At 48.5% G+C, this 17,088-nt stretch overlaps 1 protein-coding gene across 2 annotated transcripts in view; it reads left to right on the top strand.

The window, feature by feature from the left end:
• Positions 1–17,088, top strand: part of LOC111154597 (mannosidase alpha class 1C member 1) — a 135,785-nt gene that overhangs the window by 40,413 nt on the left and 78,284 nt on the right. For both annotated transcript variants that reach the window (XM_022514272.1, XM_022514271.1), the window contains exon 2: positions 12,604–12,700. In XM_022514272.1, coding sequence (XP_022369980.1) covers positions 12,604–12,700 — 97 coding nt within the window. The remainder of the gene's footprint in view (positions 1–12,603; positions 12,701–17,088) is intronic.

Below are 17,088 nucleotides of genomic sequence, written 5' to 3'. Positions count from 1 at the left end.
TAGGAAGTACATTTGGAGTTTTGGTGATTTGTTCACTCAGTTCTTCATTGGGAAGTGCAAAGGCCCTGAGGTAGTGGATTAGTCTCCTATACAGTAGCAAATCACACAAACTCAGTGACTTGAAACAACACAAATTTATTCCCTTACAGTACCAGAGGTCGGAAGTTGAAAATGTGTCTCACTGGGCTAAAACCGAGGTGTTGGTTAGGCTATATTCATTTCTGGAGGCTGTGGGGGAAAATCCAACCCTGCCTTTTCCAGCTTCCAGGAGGCACCTACATTCCCTAGCTCGTGGTGACTTCCACCATCTTCAAAGCCAGCAAAGGCCTGTGGAGGCTTTTTGGCATTTCACCTCTCAGACACTGACTCTTCTGCCTTCTTCCTCCTTTACTTCTAAGGACCCTTATCCACCAGGATAATCCAGGCTAATCTCCCCATCACAAGGTCAGCTGATTAGCAACCTTAGTTTCATCTGAAACCTTAATTCCGTTTCACCATAGGTAGTCACAGGCTCTGGGGCTTAGGACATGGCACCTTTGGGGGCCGTTATCTGCCTACCCCAGGCAGGACGGGGCTGGATGTGTTTGAGGTGTTGTCCAGAGGCCCCTGTGGTGGACACACACAGATCTGGGATCTGGGAGAGGCCAGAGCAGGCCTTTCAAGCCTGGAGCCTTGGGAGGCTCTCCGAGGCACTTACGCAGAAGAGGGGCATGTAATGGTTTACATTTGTAAAGGATCAGCTCCAGCAGTTGGAGAGAGGATGGGGGAAGTGGGGTGAGAGAGGATGCAGGGCGACTGGCTGATGTTCAGGGACAAGGGCCTGGGAGGGGGTGGGAAAGGAGGGGAACTGCAGGCGTTGGAGATGTCGGTAACAGCCTTGCTGGATATGAGGTGTGGAGAAGGCAATTCTGGTCCTCTTTCCTGCTGGGAGGGAAGTGATGCCCGTGGACCCCATGACAGGCGGTCACAGGTGCTAATGTGGATGGGTTTTCCATGCACTGGGCACTGTGCTGAGTGCCTTGTGTTGTAATTCATCCGTGCGGCACCCATTTGAGGCAGTTATGCAACTGCTTCCCTCAGGAGAGGTAGTGGTGGAGGATGGTGGCCAAGAGCACAGGCTGCCTGGGTTTGAATCCTGGCTCTGCCACCTACTTGCTGTGACGCTTGGACATGTGCCTCAGTTTCCTTATATGAGATTGGGGCAATGATATACGAATGTTATAAGGTTAAAATGAGGATTAAATGAATTATTATATATATAAATCCCTGGTGACTCATGGAAAACACTAGATAAGCATAACAGTATCATTTTTGAACAGTTGAGATCATTGAGGCACAGAGAGGTTAAGTATCTTGTCTTAGGACACACAGCTAGGGAGAGCTGGGACCCAAAGCCAGACTCTTAGCTCCTGTACCTTGCCACCTCCTCTCTGTAAGGGCCTTTCAGAGCCATGGTGAAAACTGTGTGTGCTAATACACCCAAAAGCCCTTATCATGTTCGGCACGTCATGTATGTTCCATAAATGTATGTATGTGGAAGTGTAGTTTCTTTTTCTGTAAAACGGGGGTGATGACTTGCACCCTGTCTCGCTCACAGGTGACCATAAGGCTCCAATGAGGAAGGGAAAGCACTTTGGGAATGGCAGAGCTCCCTGTGCGTAGGTGGGTTTTGTACTAAAATCGTTCAGAGGGCCTTGTCAAACCATTTCCCCTGGAAGTTCCCTCACAGATGAGCTGAGCTCATCCCTGCTGTCCTTCATCTCTGTTCTCCATGCCCTGTCTCCCGGTTCCTCCCTCCATACCCAGACTTTGACAGAACAGAGGAGTGGGGAGGAGCCTTCCCTTTGCAGGCTGGGAACCAATCTCAGTGCAGGGACAGAGCTCAGACTGGCTTGTGATCTTCTCCATCAGCTCCTTTTGTCCGGCTGCAGACTCTGTAGCAAGATCATAAAGGTATCTCATGGGAAAGTGGCTAGCTCATTCTTGCCATCCCCTGTGGCCTCACAGTTGGAGCTCTTCCCTTGTTGGGCCTTTGGTAAACCCTTGCTGAGTCAAAGCCATAGGTCAGTCAGTGTTTCTGTCCCAGGATTGCCCTTTCTCCATGGTCCTCATGACATGAGCAGCCCAGGGGAGCTCACCTGTGTCGCCACCATCCTTAGGCCTTTACCCAGCATGTATTCATGGAGGACCTGTGTGTGCTGGGCACTCCGCTAGGGGATGGGGAGCAATAGTGAGCAATGGAGACTATTTCCAGGGGGGAGAAATAGATACAAATTAATCAATCACACGATTAATGTAAAATTCTGGCTTGGATGATCTTCTATAACAGGGGAATTTGATTTGATCCAGGAAGCTAGAATTCTCTGGGACAGAGATGTAACGGATAAGTGGAATTTGCCAGGCAAAAAGAAGAGAGGGGAGTGATCCAAGGAAAGGTGCTGTCCTGTGCAAAGGCCCTGTGGCAGGAAGAGTTGTGGTTCTTTGAGGTTCTGAGGAGGAAAGCCGGCATTGTTAAGGCAGAGATAGGGAGGATAAGCTGAGGCTGGAGGCCTGAGTGGGTGGGACCTGCAGGGCCCGAGGAGCCGGATTGAGCTTGATCTTTATACCTAATAGAAGTGTTTAAGTGTGGGTTGGGGGTCAGGTAGAGATGCGAGTACATTTGCATTTCAAATAATCACCCTGCCTGCAGTGTGGACAACGATGTAGGAGGCAGAAGACTCCAGCTGTTGGTGGGTTAGGAGGCTGCTGCAGGAGTCCCGTGGAGAGATGGGAGTGCTTTAGATTAGACAGGTGGTGTAGGGAGAAAAGAAGGGAGGGATACTTAGCCGGTAAATTAATAGGGTAGTGAAGATCTTATGGATTTTTTTTTTTTTATTGAGCACATATTCTGTACCAGCTGCTGTGCTAAATGCTTTTCATAGGTTATCTTATTTACTCTCAGGATTATTATGAGGATTAAATATTCCTGTCTTTATTTCACAGATGAGGAAACCAAGGCTCAGAGAGGTTAGGTCGCTCACTCAAGGCCCCACAGCCAGTAGGTGACAGAGACCTACAGCAACTTCTTAACTTTAACATGCAATTGGATCACTTGGGGGGCTTCCTAAAATGGTGGTTCTAATTCAGCAGGTCCGGGTTGGGGCCCAGGATGCTTCGGTCCTGACGTGCTCACGGTGTATGCCCAGCTTCTAGTCCCTGGACCGCACTTTGAGCAGCAGGGGTCTAGCTCCAGGGCCCAGACTCTCAACCATGGTGCCTTAGAACAGCTACAGATAAGGTGAAATTTCTGAGACTGCTCAAATCTGCATCCCCGTGGGCAGGATGCGGGAGAGCTGTCTGGACCCCAGCTAGGTAGGGAGTGATACCACATTTTCATTTCCTACATTTGCCTTTCAACATCTCAAGCAAACCCAAAAGTGAAAGGAGGGAGGCAGCACCTCCCCCTTCTATTCCCCACCCCCCGCCCTTCACCCCTCAGCACAGCCGAATCCCACCTGTGTCCAGCTGCTGAATTAGACCAAGGGCTGGGTGTGTATTCACCGATGTCTCATTGGCCGGCACCAATCAGGTCGTGCTGTGATGGAGGTAGATTGAGGAATCTAATATGGATGGTTTTTAGGGACCAAGCTGTCAGCTGTCTCCCTGCACTGTGCTGAAAAGGAAGGAAAAAAAAAAACAAAAAACCCAACATTCTCATCTCTTTATCTGTGTGGTCATTAGATCCCAGGATCATTAGAGACCAAATCCTTTCCCACTCAGCCCCTGCAGATGGGGCCAGGTGTCACTGCTGGGAGACACCAATAAGGCTGCAAGGCATGTTGTGAGCACTTGTCTCTAATGACTGGGAAAATCCATTTCCCGTCTTGGCAGCTTTGAGACATTGTGGCGGTGGTTCTGGGTCACTGCCAGGCCTGATCCTGTCTGTGTGTGGGTTTTCTTTAAAACGGGGAATGTCGCCCCATTTCAGTGATTACTCCTTCCTGTCCAGTTGCCCCCAAAGAACTTTCCAACACAAACTCTTAGTTTTCCGGTCTAGAGGCAAACTGCCAGTGAGTCCCATTTCCTCCCCTCCTCATTGGCATCCTTTCTCTCATGGCTCTGCTGTTCTGGGGCTCATGAGCCGGGATGGGCGTCTGTGCCCAGGTGATTGATGCAGGGGATTCCAGTCACTTTTCTTGGGAGAGAATTCTAGAGCTCTGAGACAGGTGGAAAGAACATCTTAAAATAATGATGTGTACCTCAGACTAGTAAATATTTTTCATCTTAAGATTTCATGTCCTTGTAATTTGTTCAGGTGGACAAAAACATCTTTCGTCTGAGAAGGAACTAATGGGATGTTTTAGGATTCAGCTCCCATTGCTCTGCCTGTGTCTATCATTGGGGCTTTGTTTCCTGCCTTTACAGGACTTGGCAAAAGGAAGGCTCTGTGGTCTATTGTTAGGTGTTCTTTGAATCTATAAATCACAGACGGCTGGAAGGGAGGGGCTTCTAGAGACCATCTAGAGCCGCCTTCTGTCTCCAGCATGGACACGCGCGTATGCACACACAGATGATGACTGCCTGTTGTGTATTTCTGGAACCCAGTGGGGGCAGAGGTATAGTTTCTCTTGGTATTTAGTTCTCACGTCTCCTGGTTCTTGTAGTCATGTTCTTGAGTCCATCCCAGATCCCCCTTGCCGCAGCTCAGGCTGCCCCTGCTCCAGTCAGCCACATCACCGTCCTGGCCCATGTTCTTGGAGACAGGACCATGCCCTGCGCTGTTGACTTCTGCATCCTGGCCGTGGCAGATCACTTCCCCAGTCTGAGCCTCCTGTAGTTCTCGTAGAAGGTGGCTATGGGAATAGAGACCGTCTCTGGCGCTCAGATTCTGTTTGACTCTGAGATTCTGGCTCTGTGCTTCTGTTTATGTTGTTTCTCTCGCTGGTTGGCCTTGTCTCTGACTCCCAGCTGTAGAAGACCTTCTTCTCTTTTGTCAAACCTGGCTCCATCCTATCTACTCCATGGCCAACCACCCAAGCACTTTCTTCTGACTTAGGAGCAGCACCGTCTCATTGCTTCCTTATGTTTTTTATTCTAACAATCTTTAATTTTCACATTATAAATATTTCTAGATACTCATTGTAGAAAATCCAGAAGATATAAGTCAATTAGAAGGAAAAAATTACAACCACTGAACTTCTCACTATCAGAGATAATCACTGTCAGGGTTTGGTGTATTTCCTTCCTGTCTTTTTTTTTTCCTTCCTCTTCTTTAAAATACTCATACATAGTCCAAGAAGTTTTATGCTGTATCATTTGGTGCCCTGCTCTTTCCCTTGTTATGCAAGTAGCATTTCTGTAATCACTGTGCACTTGGAAACATTTTTTATTATCTGTTTATTACTTTACATCTCATACTTTATTGAGCTCTTGCATGATTATTTCTAAATGAGAATAATATCTATCCTGTCAAGACCACTGAACTCCCCAAATCAAGTGAGATAAAGTGTGCAAAGAGCTACACAAATATAAATGACTATTATTTAGTTTGATCTCCCCAAGCGAACTGCATTACTGTATTGTCAGAAGCTTGTTTTATATTTTTCCATTTACCAAGTGTTGCATCTTGATGGGCAAAACAAGGTGTCTGGATTTACTCTTTAAAAGGGAACATACATATTAAGATCTTTTAATTTTTTCCCCCAGCAATTTCTAAGAAGCTCTGGCCTAAATAACGTACTTGAAGTGCAGAAAAAGGAGGGTGCACGGAGATGTTCGTTACGGCATTATTTACAATAACTGCAAAGTAGAAATCACTGAAATGTCGGATTATATGGGGGGAAGGTTAAGTAAATGATGCTGAACCTACTTGTTATATGGCTCTTGAAAATGATGTTTGCAAAGCCTTTGTAATAAAATGGAAAATGTTTATGTTGTCATCCCTGGAAGAAGCAAAGATGAATGAGAAAAGAATAGAAAGGAAAACACCAAAATAGGAATGGTGGTTATAGTATTTGAATAATGGGTGGTGGTTTTCTTTCTGCTTTTCTACAGTGAACATCTATATGTTAGATACATTAAAAGATAGGTAGATAGATAATGGAGTCTTTATTTATTTATTTATTTTTTAAAAGTAAGTTCTACACCCACTGTGGGGCTTGAACTCACAACCCTGAGAACAAACATTGCATGTTCTACCAACTGAACCTACTGGGTGCCCCTTGAATGGGTTTTTTTAAAAAAATAATTTCAGATTTGTAGAAAAGTTGCAAATATCTAAAAAGGTTTCACTTTTACCCTTTACCCAGATTCCTCAAATATTAACATTTTACCTTTTGCTTTTTTTCTCTCTCCCCAACACACAGTTTTCTGAACCATTTGAGAGTAAGTTGCAACCATAATTCCCCTTAAATATTTCATTGTGTATTACCAAAAACTTAGTGCCACTTTTCTACATAACCATAGTAAAACCCTTCAAAGAAAAAATTAACAGTGGTATCACCGATACTACCGATTCCTACGCCCCGTTCAAATTTTGTCGGTTGTTTTGACAATTGTCTTCATAGAAATAATAATAATTGTTGTTATTTCTGCTCCAGGATCACATTCAAGTTTACGTGTGACATTTAGTTCATGTCTCCCTAGTCTCCTTTGATCTAGAACAGTCCCTTAGTCTTTCCTTTTCTTCTATGACCTTGATGATTTTGAAGAGTGAAGGTCATTATGTTGTACATGGTCTCCTGATTTCCGTTTGTGTGATCCTTCCTCATGATTCAGCTTAGGTTTGAATTTTGGGGCAGAATACTAGTGAAATAAAGGACTGCCTATCAAGTGGCATATGACATTGATCTGTCCCTACTAATAATTTTTAAAGATGCAAATAACTGTAGAGCACCTGGGTGGTTCAATCAGTTAAGCATCTACCTTTGGCTCGGGTCATGATCCTGGGGTCCTGGGATCGAGCCCCGCATTGGGCTCTCTCCCACTCCCCCCTCATGGTCTCTCCCTCGCTCTGTCAAATAAATAAATAAAAACTTTAAAATATATATATAAATAACATTATATGTATCATAAAATTCACCTTTTTTGAAAGTATAAAATTCAGTGATTTTGTGTATTCACAGAGTTGTACACTCCTCCTCATCAATTACAGAACATTTTCAACACCCCAAAAAGACCTCATTTCTACTTGCAGTCATTCCCTATATCTTCTTTACCCAGTCCCTGGTGACTACTAACCTACTTTCCATCTGCATGAATTTGCCTGTTCTGGACATTTCGTAGAAATGGGATACTACACTATGTGGCCTTTTGTGTCTGGTTTTTGAGGTTTCTCTCTGCTGTAGCATGTGGCAGTATTTCATTTCTTTTTTTTTTTTTTAATGACTGAGTACTATTCCATTGCATATATATGGTTTTTTTACTACATTTTGGTTCATTTATCAGTCAGCGGACATTTGGGTTTTTCACTTTTTCGCTGTTACGGGCAGTGTTGCTATGCATTCGCATATATAAATTTTTTGTGTGGACTTATGTTTTTTATTTTCTAGATATGTAAGGGGACCCCTAGGTTCAGTGATTCACCAGGGGACCTCATAAGACTCAGCACTTGGTCCTACTCCCAGCTGTGATCTGTACTGTAGTGAAAGGACACAGAGAAAAATCAGCAGAGGGAAAAAGGGCATGCAGGGAATCCCCGAGGAAACCAGGCACAGCTTCTAAGAGTCCTCTCCCAGCAGGATCATACAGGGTACGCCAAATTCTTCTAGCATTGAATCGTGACAACATGTGTGAGGTGTTATTTAATATCAGGGAAGCTCATTAGAGACTCAGAGCCAGAGGATTTTATTGGGGGCTGGTCACACCGGCCCCATTTTAGCACATACCCAAATCCTAGACTCCCAGAAGGAGAGCAGGTAGGTATCCAGCCTCCCAGACTGTACAGTCTAAGGATAGGAAACCACCTTCACCAGTTCAAGAATGGTGGACCACTCGTGGAATCCTCATTCCCAGGTGCCAGCCGAGGACCAGCCTTGCAGGCAGGCCTTTCTAGGGATGGGAACCTCGGCCAGCTGTGAGTTCTTTTCTGCACAGCTCCATAGGAGTGGAGTTGCTGGGCCCCATGGGAGCCTTCTATTTAACTTTTTTTTGCCAAACTGTTTTCCAGAAGGACTGCACCACTTTCATTCCCACCCGCAGTGTGTGAGGGTTCCAATTTCTCCCCATTGTGGCCAACACCAGTTTTTGTTCATCTTTTTTTATTTTATAGCCTCCTAGGAGGCACTAATAGGTTTTTAAGTTAATGATTTGCAAGCATTTAGAACAAAAAATGGTGATTCGTAGGAGCCAAAATGGATTCTCTAAGAACAAACCATGCCCATCTAACCCCTGATTTTCCTCATTAAAAAAAAAAAAAAAGCAGCAGGTTTATTTTTTCTGTACTAGCTATGCCAGGGGAGTGTTTTTGTGTTTCAGCCCTGTCCTTCACAATGTCTTCATGTTCCAAAATGGAGACACAGGGTTGTATTGATTGGTGGGTTCCTCACTTGCTGACAGGTAACACTCAAAAATGCAACATCCAGGAGGAAGGCCTCTGCGGCGATTTCCCCGATACTGTTCTCAGGCCCCTTGTTTAGTGTTTCTGTCCAAAACTCGAAGGGGAGACACAGATGGCAGTCCTATCAAGTTTGCAGATTACCCAAAGCAGGCAAACACATGCACATTGAATTGTAAGATCTGGTTCCAGAAGATCCTGACAGCACAGAATGGTAGGCAGAGTCCTACAACATAAAATTATTAGGGACAAATGGCAAGTTCACGCCCACAGGATCTGGTCCAGATGCAACCAGAGAGAGTTGGCACTTTGGTTTCTTCTCATTAACAAAAGTATAGCCAACCTTAACAAATGGACAACAAAGTCTTAGGGCACCCCGGAAAAACGCGGTGATGTGTGGGTCTGCAGTTTCAGGGAATTCAGAAATCGGCCAGGAGGAGAGTTGTTGAAGGAGCTGGGCTGCTCAGTGGGCCAATAGACAGCCTAAGGTGACTGGAGAGTTGGCTCCCCCTTTCTGAAGGTCTCTGGTATAAAGGCAGTATGAACTGTCTTTCCCACGGCCCATAGGGGAAAACAGATTTGGACTGATTAAGGACGCATTTTGTGAAACTGTAGTCAAATGGGCTGCCCGGTAAGGTGGTGAGCATCCCATCGCTGGGGGTATTCAAAGAAGCATTACTTAATCTTTAATTAAGGAACTTGCATGGGGCAAGAGGTAGTCTGGATGACCTCTGAGGTCTTAGAACTCCCTAGCATGAAGCGAGGATCTGTTCACCCCTAAAGTCCAGTTCAGGGGTCACCCAGCTCCAGAGTGAGTAGCCTTTCCGTGTTTCGTCCTCTTCCTGTGCCCCTCACAGTTCTCTGTGTCCATGAGGACACTTGGGTACCCACTTGAGACACACACTTGCCCTCTTCTCAGTGCCTCTGTTGCCCAGAAGCCCCTCTCCTCTGACCCATTACCTATCTTACCCAGGACATGTGAGGTCCACCAGTCTGCCAACCATGTGTTAAACTCTACAGCCATTTTCTTGTTCTCACAGCCATTCAGCAAATATTCGGGGACATCTAGTATGTGTCAGGCCCTGGATGAGTTGTGAGACATGCAGCAATGACCAGGGGTTTGGTGGGGGAAGGGGGGCCCACATAAAAGCTGACTGCAGGCTGCTGTGGGCTGTGAAGTCAGGAGTGTGGGGAAGGAGTGGGGGCCTGACTTAGGCATGGCTGGGGAGGTGGCCTCCTGCAAAAGTGCTGTTTCAGCTGGGATCTGAAGGAAGAGAAGCAGTCAGGGGAGGAGAACATGGGCCCAGAGCCGCATTCCTGCTGGGGCTGTAGCCCGGACTATCGCTGAGCACAGGACAGGACACCAGCTCGGGGCTTGCTTAGGATGCTTCAGGAAGAGAAGTACAGACTGCCTGGTGGGGGTCTTTTCCTGTCCCTTGCTCATCCAGTGCCCAGGTTGAGCCACTTGTGACCCGAGATGGGAGACCCGAATGCGTCCGCACGCACACACATGCTTATGTGTGTGAGTGTGAGAGAGAGAGAGAGTTGAGAGCCACTCTGGTTGCCTTCTGAATCCAGTCCCAAGTGGCATAGGGATTATTTGTGCCTTCATTCCCCTCCACTGGTGTGGATGACTGAGGTAATGGGTCCCGTTCCAAACGTCTCCACATCCCCACAGTGGCAGCTCCCATGGGGACATGTACAGACCTGTGATTCTCCTAATCTCTCGGGTACACCCACTTCTCTCTCTTTCTTGCAAGTAGGAGGGGTTTGGAGGTCCTCCCCCTTCAGACCTCTGCTGCTTCTTTCCTGCTGTCATGTATGTTTTACCAGCCTCCTGCCACTCTCCCCGCACCCCCTCCCCAACCTCAACTCTCATTGACTTAACTGAGGGAGCCTCCAGATGAGAGACACTGAGGGAGGAGGCCAGTTTCCCTTAAGCACTCATACTCAGCAATTAGTTTCTGTTATTGCCAATTCAGGGTAAGTAGAAAATAACAGAGGAATGGAACTAGGACTCAAAGCCCGTGCCAAGTGCTTGGCATGCGTTACCATGACATTTGCATGTGTGTCACATGGGAAGTCACATACCAGGCCAAGCACGAGGGTAGGTTTGGCCAGCCTGGGAGTTGAAAGAGCCTGGTTCCCAGCCCTGCTGGCTGTGTCGTCCTGACCACTTCCATCTCTGAGCCTCAGTTTGAACATCTGGGAAATGGAGAGGTGCTGCCAGATCCCTCTGTCATTTCACAGGGGGTGTGGGCCATAGACTCATCACATCTGCCCTCCTGGGCCGTGTATTTGGGTCACAATGGCAGGCACAGCAGAGGTCATAGTCCAGATGTGCCTGGGAGAGACTGCTTCTAAGCCTTGGCACCTGGAATGGCAGAGCATGGATGGTGAGGGTGGAGATGTCCAGAAGGAGGGGGCTGCAACAGGAAGGTGGGCCAGGAGCGAGAAGGAGAGAAGTAGAAGGGTGCCATACAGTGTCTGGAGGGGAGGTGAGAAGTAGAGACAAACACGTGGACCAGATGGGTGGTTCTCAGGCGTGGCCTGTGGACCAGCAGGATCGTGGGGGAACTCATTAGGAAGGCAAGTTCTTGGGCTCACCACAGACCTGCTGGATCCGAAACTCAAGGATTGGGCCGACGGGCTGATTCAGTAAGCTCTCCAGGTGATGCTGATGCCAGCAAAGTTTGAGAACTAAGGACAGGTGGAAGGAGGGATGGTGGTTGTGGTTTGGAGGACTAAGTGGGATTTTTAGAGGCTGAAGAGGGCAGAGGACTCGTGCTTGTCAATCACATGCCGTGGCAGGTCAGAAACAACATTTCCAGCTACTTTCTTTCACATAAACCTTTCAGGATTAGGGGTTAAACCTTTCAGCAAAACAGCCCTTGGTATCCCCATTTCCAAGAGAAGTCCACTGAGGCTCAGAGACCTTCAGTCACTTGCCAAGGTCAAAGAAGAGGTGAGAGGCACACACAGACGGCCCTGGCCTCGAACCCTGTGTTCTTTGCAGTAAACCAGCTACCTCCCCAGGCACCAGGTCCCCAGCTGTGCCTCTGCTGCCAGCCCACTGTCGCTCAAGCGGCCTGCCATGCAGAGGCGAAAAGGCAGCACTCTAGAGGGGTGAGCCTGGGGGCCAGGGGAGCAGGACTGAACGTCCATTCCTCTAGCCTCCAGGCTAAGTGCATCCGGGGGACCGAGGTGCTGGTGTGACGTTCCCTAGAGACTGACATAGTTTCCTTAAAGTACTAAGAACTCGTGCCCGGACAGGGGGACAGAGTTGATAAATATTCATTGCTGCTTACCTGTGCCAAGACTTGTGCTGGGTGCTGTGAGGGAAACTGAGGTAGGCATAGTTTCTGGCTTTGAAGAGCTTTTGGTTCCTAGCCAGGGAAACAAAGCCTGATAAGTGATTGGCTGGGGTGCTGGGGAACCTGGGATGGCCAGGGTGGGTCAAGCCAAGTGTCAGAAAGGTGCGGAGAGACTTGTGGCAACGTTAAGGGACAGAACAAAGGCTTTAGCGGGGGTGGCAGACCTAAGGCTTCAGAGCCACAGGGCATGGGTTCAGTTTGTAGCACTCTCACTGACTCTCTGGCTAACCTTGGACAAATTACCTCGTGTCTTTGCCTTGTCTTCTTATCTGCAGAATGGAGTCTACCATCCCTAGTTCAGGGGTTGCTTTGTACCAGGCATCACTCTGTGAGTTGTTTCCTTCCTTTCAGAGGATGGCTTTAGGCCAGAGCAAAGCAAGAAGTCTTCATGGAAGAGGTGGCTTTTCACTTTGGCACTGAAGGATAGCTAGAATATATTTATTGCTTTTTGTGTCTCCTCTGAGGAATCTGTGGGTAGACTCTGGGCTCATGGGGTCATCTGAGGAGAATGGCCGTCCAGGCAGCTGTCACTGTGAATAAAACTATGTGAGAGAGAAAGTGGTCTTCCTCAGGTTGGAAGATTATTATTATTTTTTTATATGGTTTCGAATCCTGTTGCAGAGGGCAAAGCCAGCGGCCAGCACCCGCGGTTGGGAATTGCCACACTCAGGTTCTGTTTCCTACTTTCTCTTACAGATGATGCAGTTCGCCTGGCGGAGCTACAGACTTTACGCCATGGGCAAAAACGAGCTCCGACCACTCACAAAAGATGGCTATGAGGGCAACATGTTTGGTGAGTTGGTGTGGGTGAGACCCACAGCCCCTCTGCTGGTTAGGTGGAATTCAATTTTGGCTCTTCTCCCCCCCCCAACCCTGCTGAGCTGTGTCCCTATTTCCCCAGACTCGGGGCTCCCGAGTCTGAGTTCCTTCTGGGCTCTTGAGGTTTCTGAGCCTTTTAGATTTGTGGGAAGCCAACACGCTTCCCTCTCACTTTACACTCTTTGTACACACTTAGCATCTGTGTTTTGGAGCAAACACACTTAGTCGTGTGACTGGGGATGGTGAGGAACGGAGACCTGTTTCCCAGGAGCAGGTCTGGGGTTCTGAAGGACACAGAGGACTGGGTTTGACTCCAGTCCCCCAGGTGTAGCTGTAAGACGATCTCAGGTGAGCTCATGAGAAACGGGACCAGTTTTTGATGAGGTGGGCGTGTGTGCCGCCTTTAGGGTCCTGCGGGTGCGTCTTGCACACCCCGCCGGTGGACGGTCGGGACTGTCGCTCATCAGGGAGCGTCATGGGCACTGCCTTGTGTTGGCAGCCCTGTGTGACCTGCCGCCTCACTTGCTCGTATCTCTTCCATTTCCAGGCACAGGTTCTCCTAACTCGAGAGCCTCTCTCAGCTGGAGAGTCTGTAGAGTGCCTTATTGTGGGTACGGCCTCACATTCCAAACTTAACACCCTTGCAAGTCGCCAGCTCTCTGCTCTGCAGGCCTTTCTCCAGAAAAGATGCCAGAGGCGGCCTGGCCTGCTTCTTCCCTGAGAGATGGGAGCTCTCTGGGGCTAGAGACGGAAATTCACCCGCTGTGTTCCTCACCCCTTAGAGACACAGGTCCCTGAGGTCCAGAACCAAAGAACCAAGTGAGATGAAAAGTCCCAGGAAAATCTTCAAGGGAGATTTAAAGGGATGGCCCCTACGTATATGGTCTTGTGAGAAGTGCCTGTGTTCCGGGAAGAGGGACACGGGACCTGCCTTCCTCCCTCTAACCAGTCAACATCACATCCTTTCTGGATATTCTAATAACTCACTCGCCTTGGGTGTGTGTCTGTGTGTCTGCGTGAGAAAGAGAGATTTTCGGTAACTTCTTTCATTTTTCTGTTTATCATAGGAACATAGGGAAAAAGAAAAGTATCAAAAAGTGAAAAACAGACAAAAAATAGCTTATTCTGCCACATACATGCAACCTCTGTTGACCTCTTGTTCATTTCCTTTCAATCTTCTCTGTGCCTTTTTTCTCCTCGATATACAATTTTATGTTCTCTCTCTCTCTCTGGCTTAATGTTACATCATAAGTGTTTCTCTAACTTACTCAAATTTGTCATAAAGGATGTTTTTAATGGTGGCAATTATTGCAGGGATGTGCCATGATTCATTTAACCATCCTGCTAATGTAGGACAGAAGTCGTTTCTAATTTTTTGCTATTAAAAATAATTCAGCAGTTGTCATCTTTGTGCATAAAATGTTGTCTTTGGATAGATTCCTAAGGAGGACTCCTGAGTCAGAAGAGAGAAAGGCAGATATTTCTTTAACCTCAAGTATGAGATGTGTAGAGTCTAGCTGTCTTCTCTGTCTTGGAACATAGACCTTCTCTGATGTCCCACATTAGCCCTGGGGAAAGGGGCCAGCGTGGGTCTCACCACAGTCGTTGGAGCTTTGGCTACCGGTATAAATCTGGGATGGAACCACGGAGGTTTCCCCTCTCCGTCTCGCTGACAGTTTGCAGATATCCAGGGAATTGGTGGAAGTTAGGGGAGGCTGATTCCTGAAACTGCACAGCACGGGCATAGCTATTGCTCAGACTGTCCATGGGAGAGAGGGAGCACTATGGGGAGCACTATTGGTAGGACTAAGTCAAGTCCCATTGTGTGAAATTCCTCAGGGCTGTCCTTTGCATCTCAACTCTTCATTCCCTTTTCAGTCACCAGACCTGATGGAGAAAGTGTGGGCAGCTAGAACGGTGGAAAGAAACTTGGACCTTGAGTCTGAAATACCTGGGTACAAGTCCTCATTCTGTCCTGAGCTATCTGTGTAGCCAAGCCTGAGTTGCTTAACCTCTCTGGGCCCCTGCTCATTTGTCCTTCATACTGGACTACTGTGAGAGCACGTATGAACATGCAAAGGGCCCAGTATTTGTGAGTGGTTTACAATTTACAGTATAATACATGCAGTCAGCGGTTGCCCAGGTGAGCCCGTGGGAAGTCCTGAGGTCTCCTCGGTGTCCGTCTCCCAGAGCAGCTGCTCCCCTGGGTGCCAATCCTCCGGTGCCTCTAGGAGTCCTGGCAGCATCTTTCCTGTGCAGCCAGCAAAGAGGGCGCAGTGGGCGGCTGGCTCCTGGGAAAGGTTTAGTCTTTCACTCAACAAATGCTTATGGACCACTTTCTGGTCCATAAGCTGTGTGATCTTAGGCAAGGCATTTCTCTGTGAGCCTGAGTTTTTCTGCATAGTGGTACTAATGAAAACGTCAGACTAGCAGCCCAGGGCCTGCCTGACACACAGAACCTACTTAATAGGTAGTAGCTATGACTGTGGTTACCCACAAATGTGTCTTATGAGCCAGAGGCTTATGGGAATGCACCCAGAGGAGGAGGTTCTAGTTTGGGGTGGATCCATAAGGGGCTTTGAAGCCAGACTATTCCCAAAGAGAAGGAGGTGAGCTAACCTGGGTTAAGCCGCTTGTCACCCTCCCCCTTCTTTTTCCGGAGTCACGTAGGCTGCTAGGTGGCATCATTGCTGGGCTCTGGCCACTGCCATCTTCATGACTTCACTACAGACTGAGCCCTGCCTGGGAGGCCAGGTGGCAGCAGCGCACCCCCGCCCGACCTGGCTGAGCTGTTTGGACATGGGCTCACGCAGGGCTGAGAGGGGTGCATACGGGGAAGAGTCACGAGTTCATGCTGGTGTCTGGCTTTGCAGTGAGAACATCAGATGCCGAGCCTGGTCTCCTCTGCAGCGTTTCACCAAATTGAATTCCGCTCCCAGCTGCCCATGCACCCCTCCCTGAATCCGTTCTCACTCCAAGAGTGAGACTGCCGAGTGATGTGTCTCTCGAGCCAGTTTTTGTATCCTTCACAATTCAGAGTCAAAGAGGCTTCCATTTTCCTAACCTCCAGCTCAGCAGGTCCATCAGAAAATGTTCCCAAGCCCCTCGTGCTGCGAGCAAGGCCTTAGCCTGCTCATTGCCTTGTGGCCCAGGCCATGGTGGATATCTGCCTTGTTCCCCTTCCTCTGAGAGGTCGCTCCAGTGTCCCTGTTAGTGTCCAGCCAGGTGGTGGAGAGAGTGTGGACTTTGGATCTAAGCAGGCCTGAGGAGAGCCTCTGTGCTGCCACTTAGTAGATCTGTGGCCTCACACCGTGAAGTGGGGCAGAGACTCCCACCCCCTGGGCGGTGGTGACAGACTAGAGACGGACTGAGGCCTCGCCCAGAGCCAGGTCCAGAGTGGGCACTCGGTGGCAGCTCTCTGACCACTAGTAAGTTGCAGGGCCAAGTCTGCCACTCGCAGAACGTCTTCGGGGAGGGATGGGAGAAGAGCCAGCGGTGACGCGGCAGCCGGAGTGCCACAAAGCATGATGGCTCAGTACACAGAGGCCCAGCTTCCTTACCTGCAGAAAGGCCTGCTGCTAGGACTGGGGAGGACACTCAATAAGCTGGCCGAGGAGCATGGACTCGGGCCGGATGGCTTGCATTTGCATGCTGCTGTGCCACTTCTCAGTTGTGTAACCTTGGGCAAGTTTCTTAACCTTTCTGGGCCTCATGGTCCCAGCTGTAAAGTTGGGATGACAATACTACCTACTCACAGGATTGTTTTGAGAACTAAATGAGTTAAGACATGAGAAGTGCTCATATTCATGTCTGGCATTCTTCAAGTCAGCTGCTATGAGGGTGACATAAGGCTCTTAGGACAATGTGTGCCTCTCTCATGTTGACTGGAGCATGTCCAAGACGCCTGGATCCAAGGACCCATGTGAAGGTTCCAGGGCTCTGCAAGACCAGATCCCTCCTGTCCTATTGCCCCAGCCCTGGAGTGCCCATGGCAGGGATCGTGGGTGGGCAGCCCACTGGTAGGCAGTGTCCTGTTCACTCCTTCATTTAAGCAGCTTACAGAGGAATTTTTAGGCAGGGAAAGGTTAAAGTTCAAGGCCATGGAAAAAATCAGCCTCCTACCAGGATAAGAGTTTCCGGGCATGTAGTAAGCAACACCTTGCACTGGTGCCAGCTTCCAGCCCTGAAGCACTTAAAGAGCGTTAATCCTCCCAAGAAGTCATAGTGAGCCCTGATAACTTCACCTTCCCTTGGCAGCAAGGAGAACCAGCAGGGACAGAGCCTTGGCGGGGGGGAGTACCACCAGAGAGGGTGAAAGGGCTTCAAGGCAACTCCCACTCCTTCCTCTGAGTCGGGGAGAAC

The sequence above is a fragment of the Enhydra lutris genome, unplaced genomic scaffold (genome assembly GCF_002288905.1).
Source record: "Enhydra lutris kenyoni isolate GAN:26980312 unplaced genomic scaffold, ASM228890v2 scaffoldscaffold38, whole genome shotgun sequence".
Classification (NCBI taxonomy): domain Eukaryota; kingdom Metazoa; phylum Chordata; class Mammalia; order Carnivora; family Mustelidae; genus Enhydra; species Enhydra lutris.
This window is presented reverse-complemented; position numbering and strand designations above follow the sequence as displayed.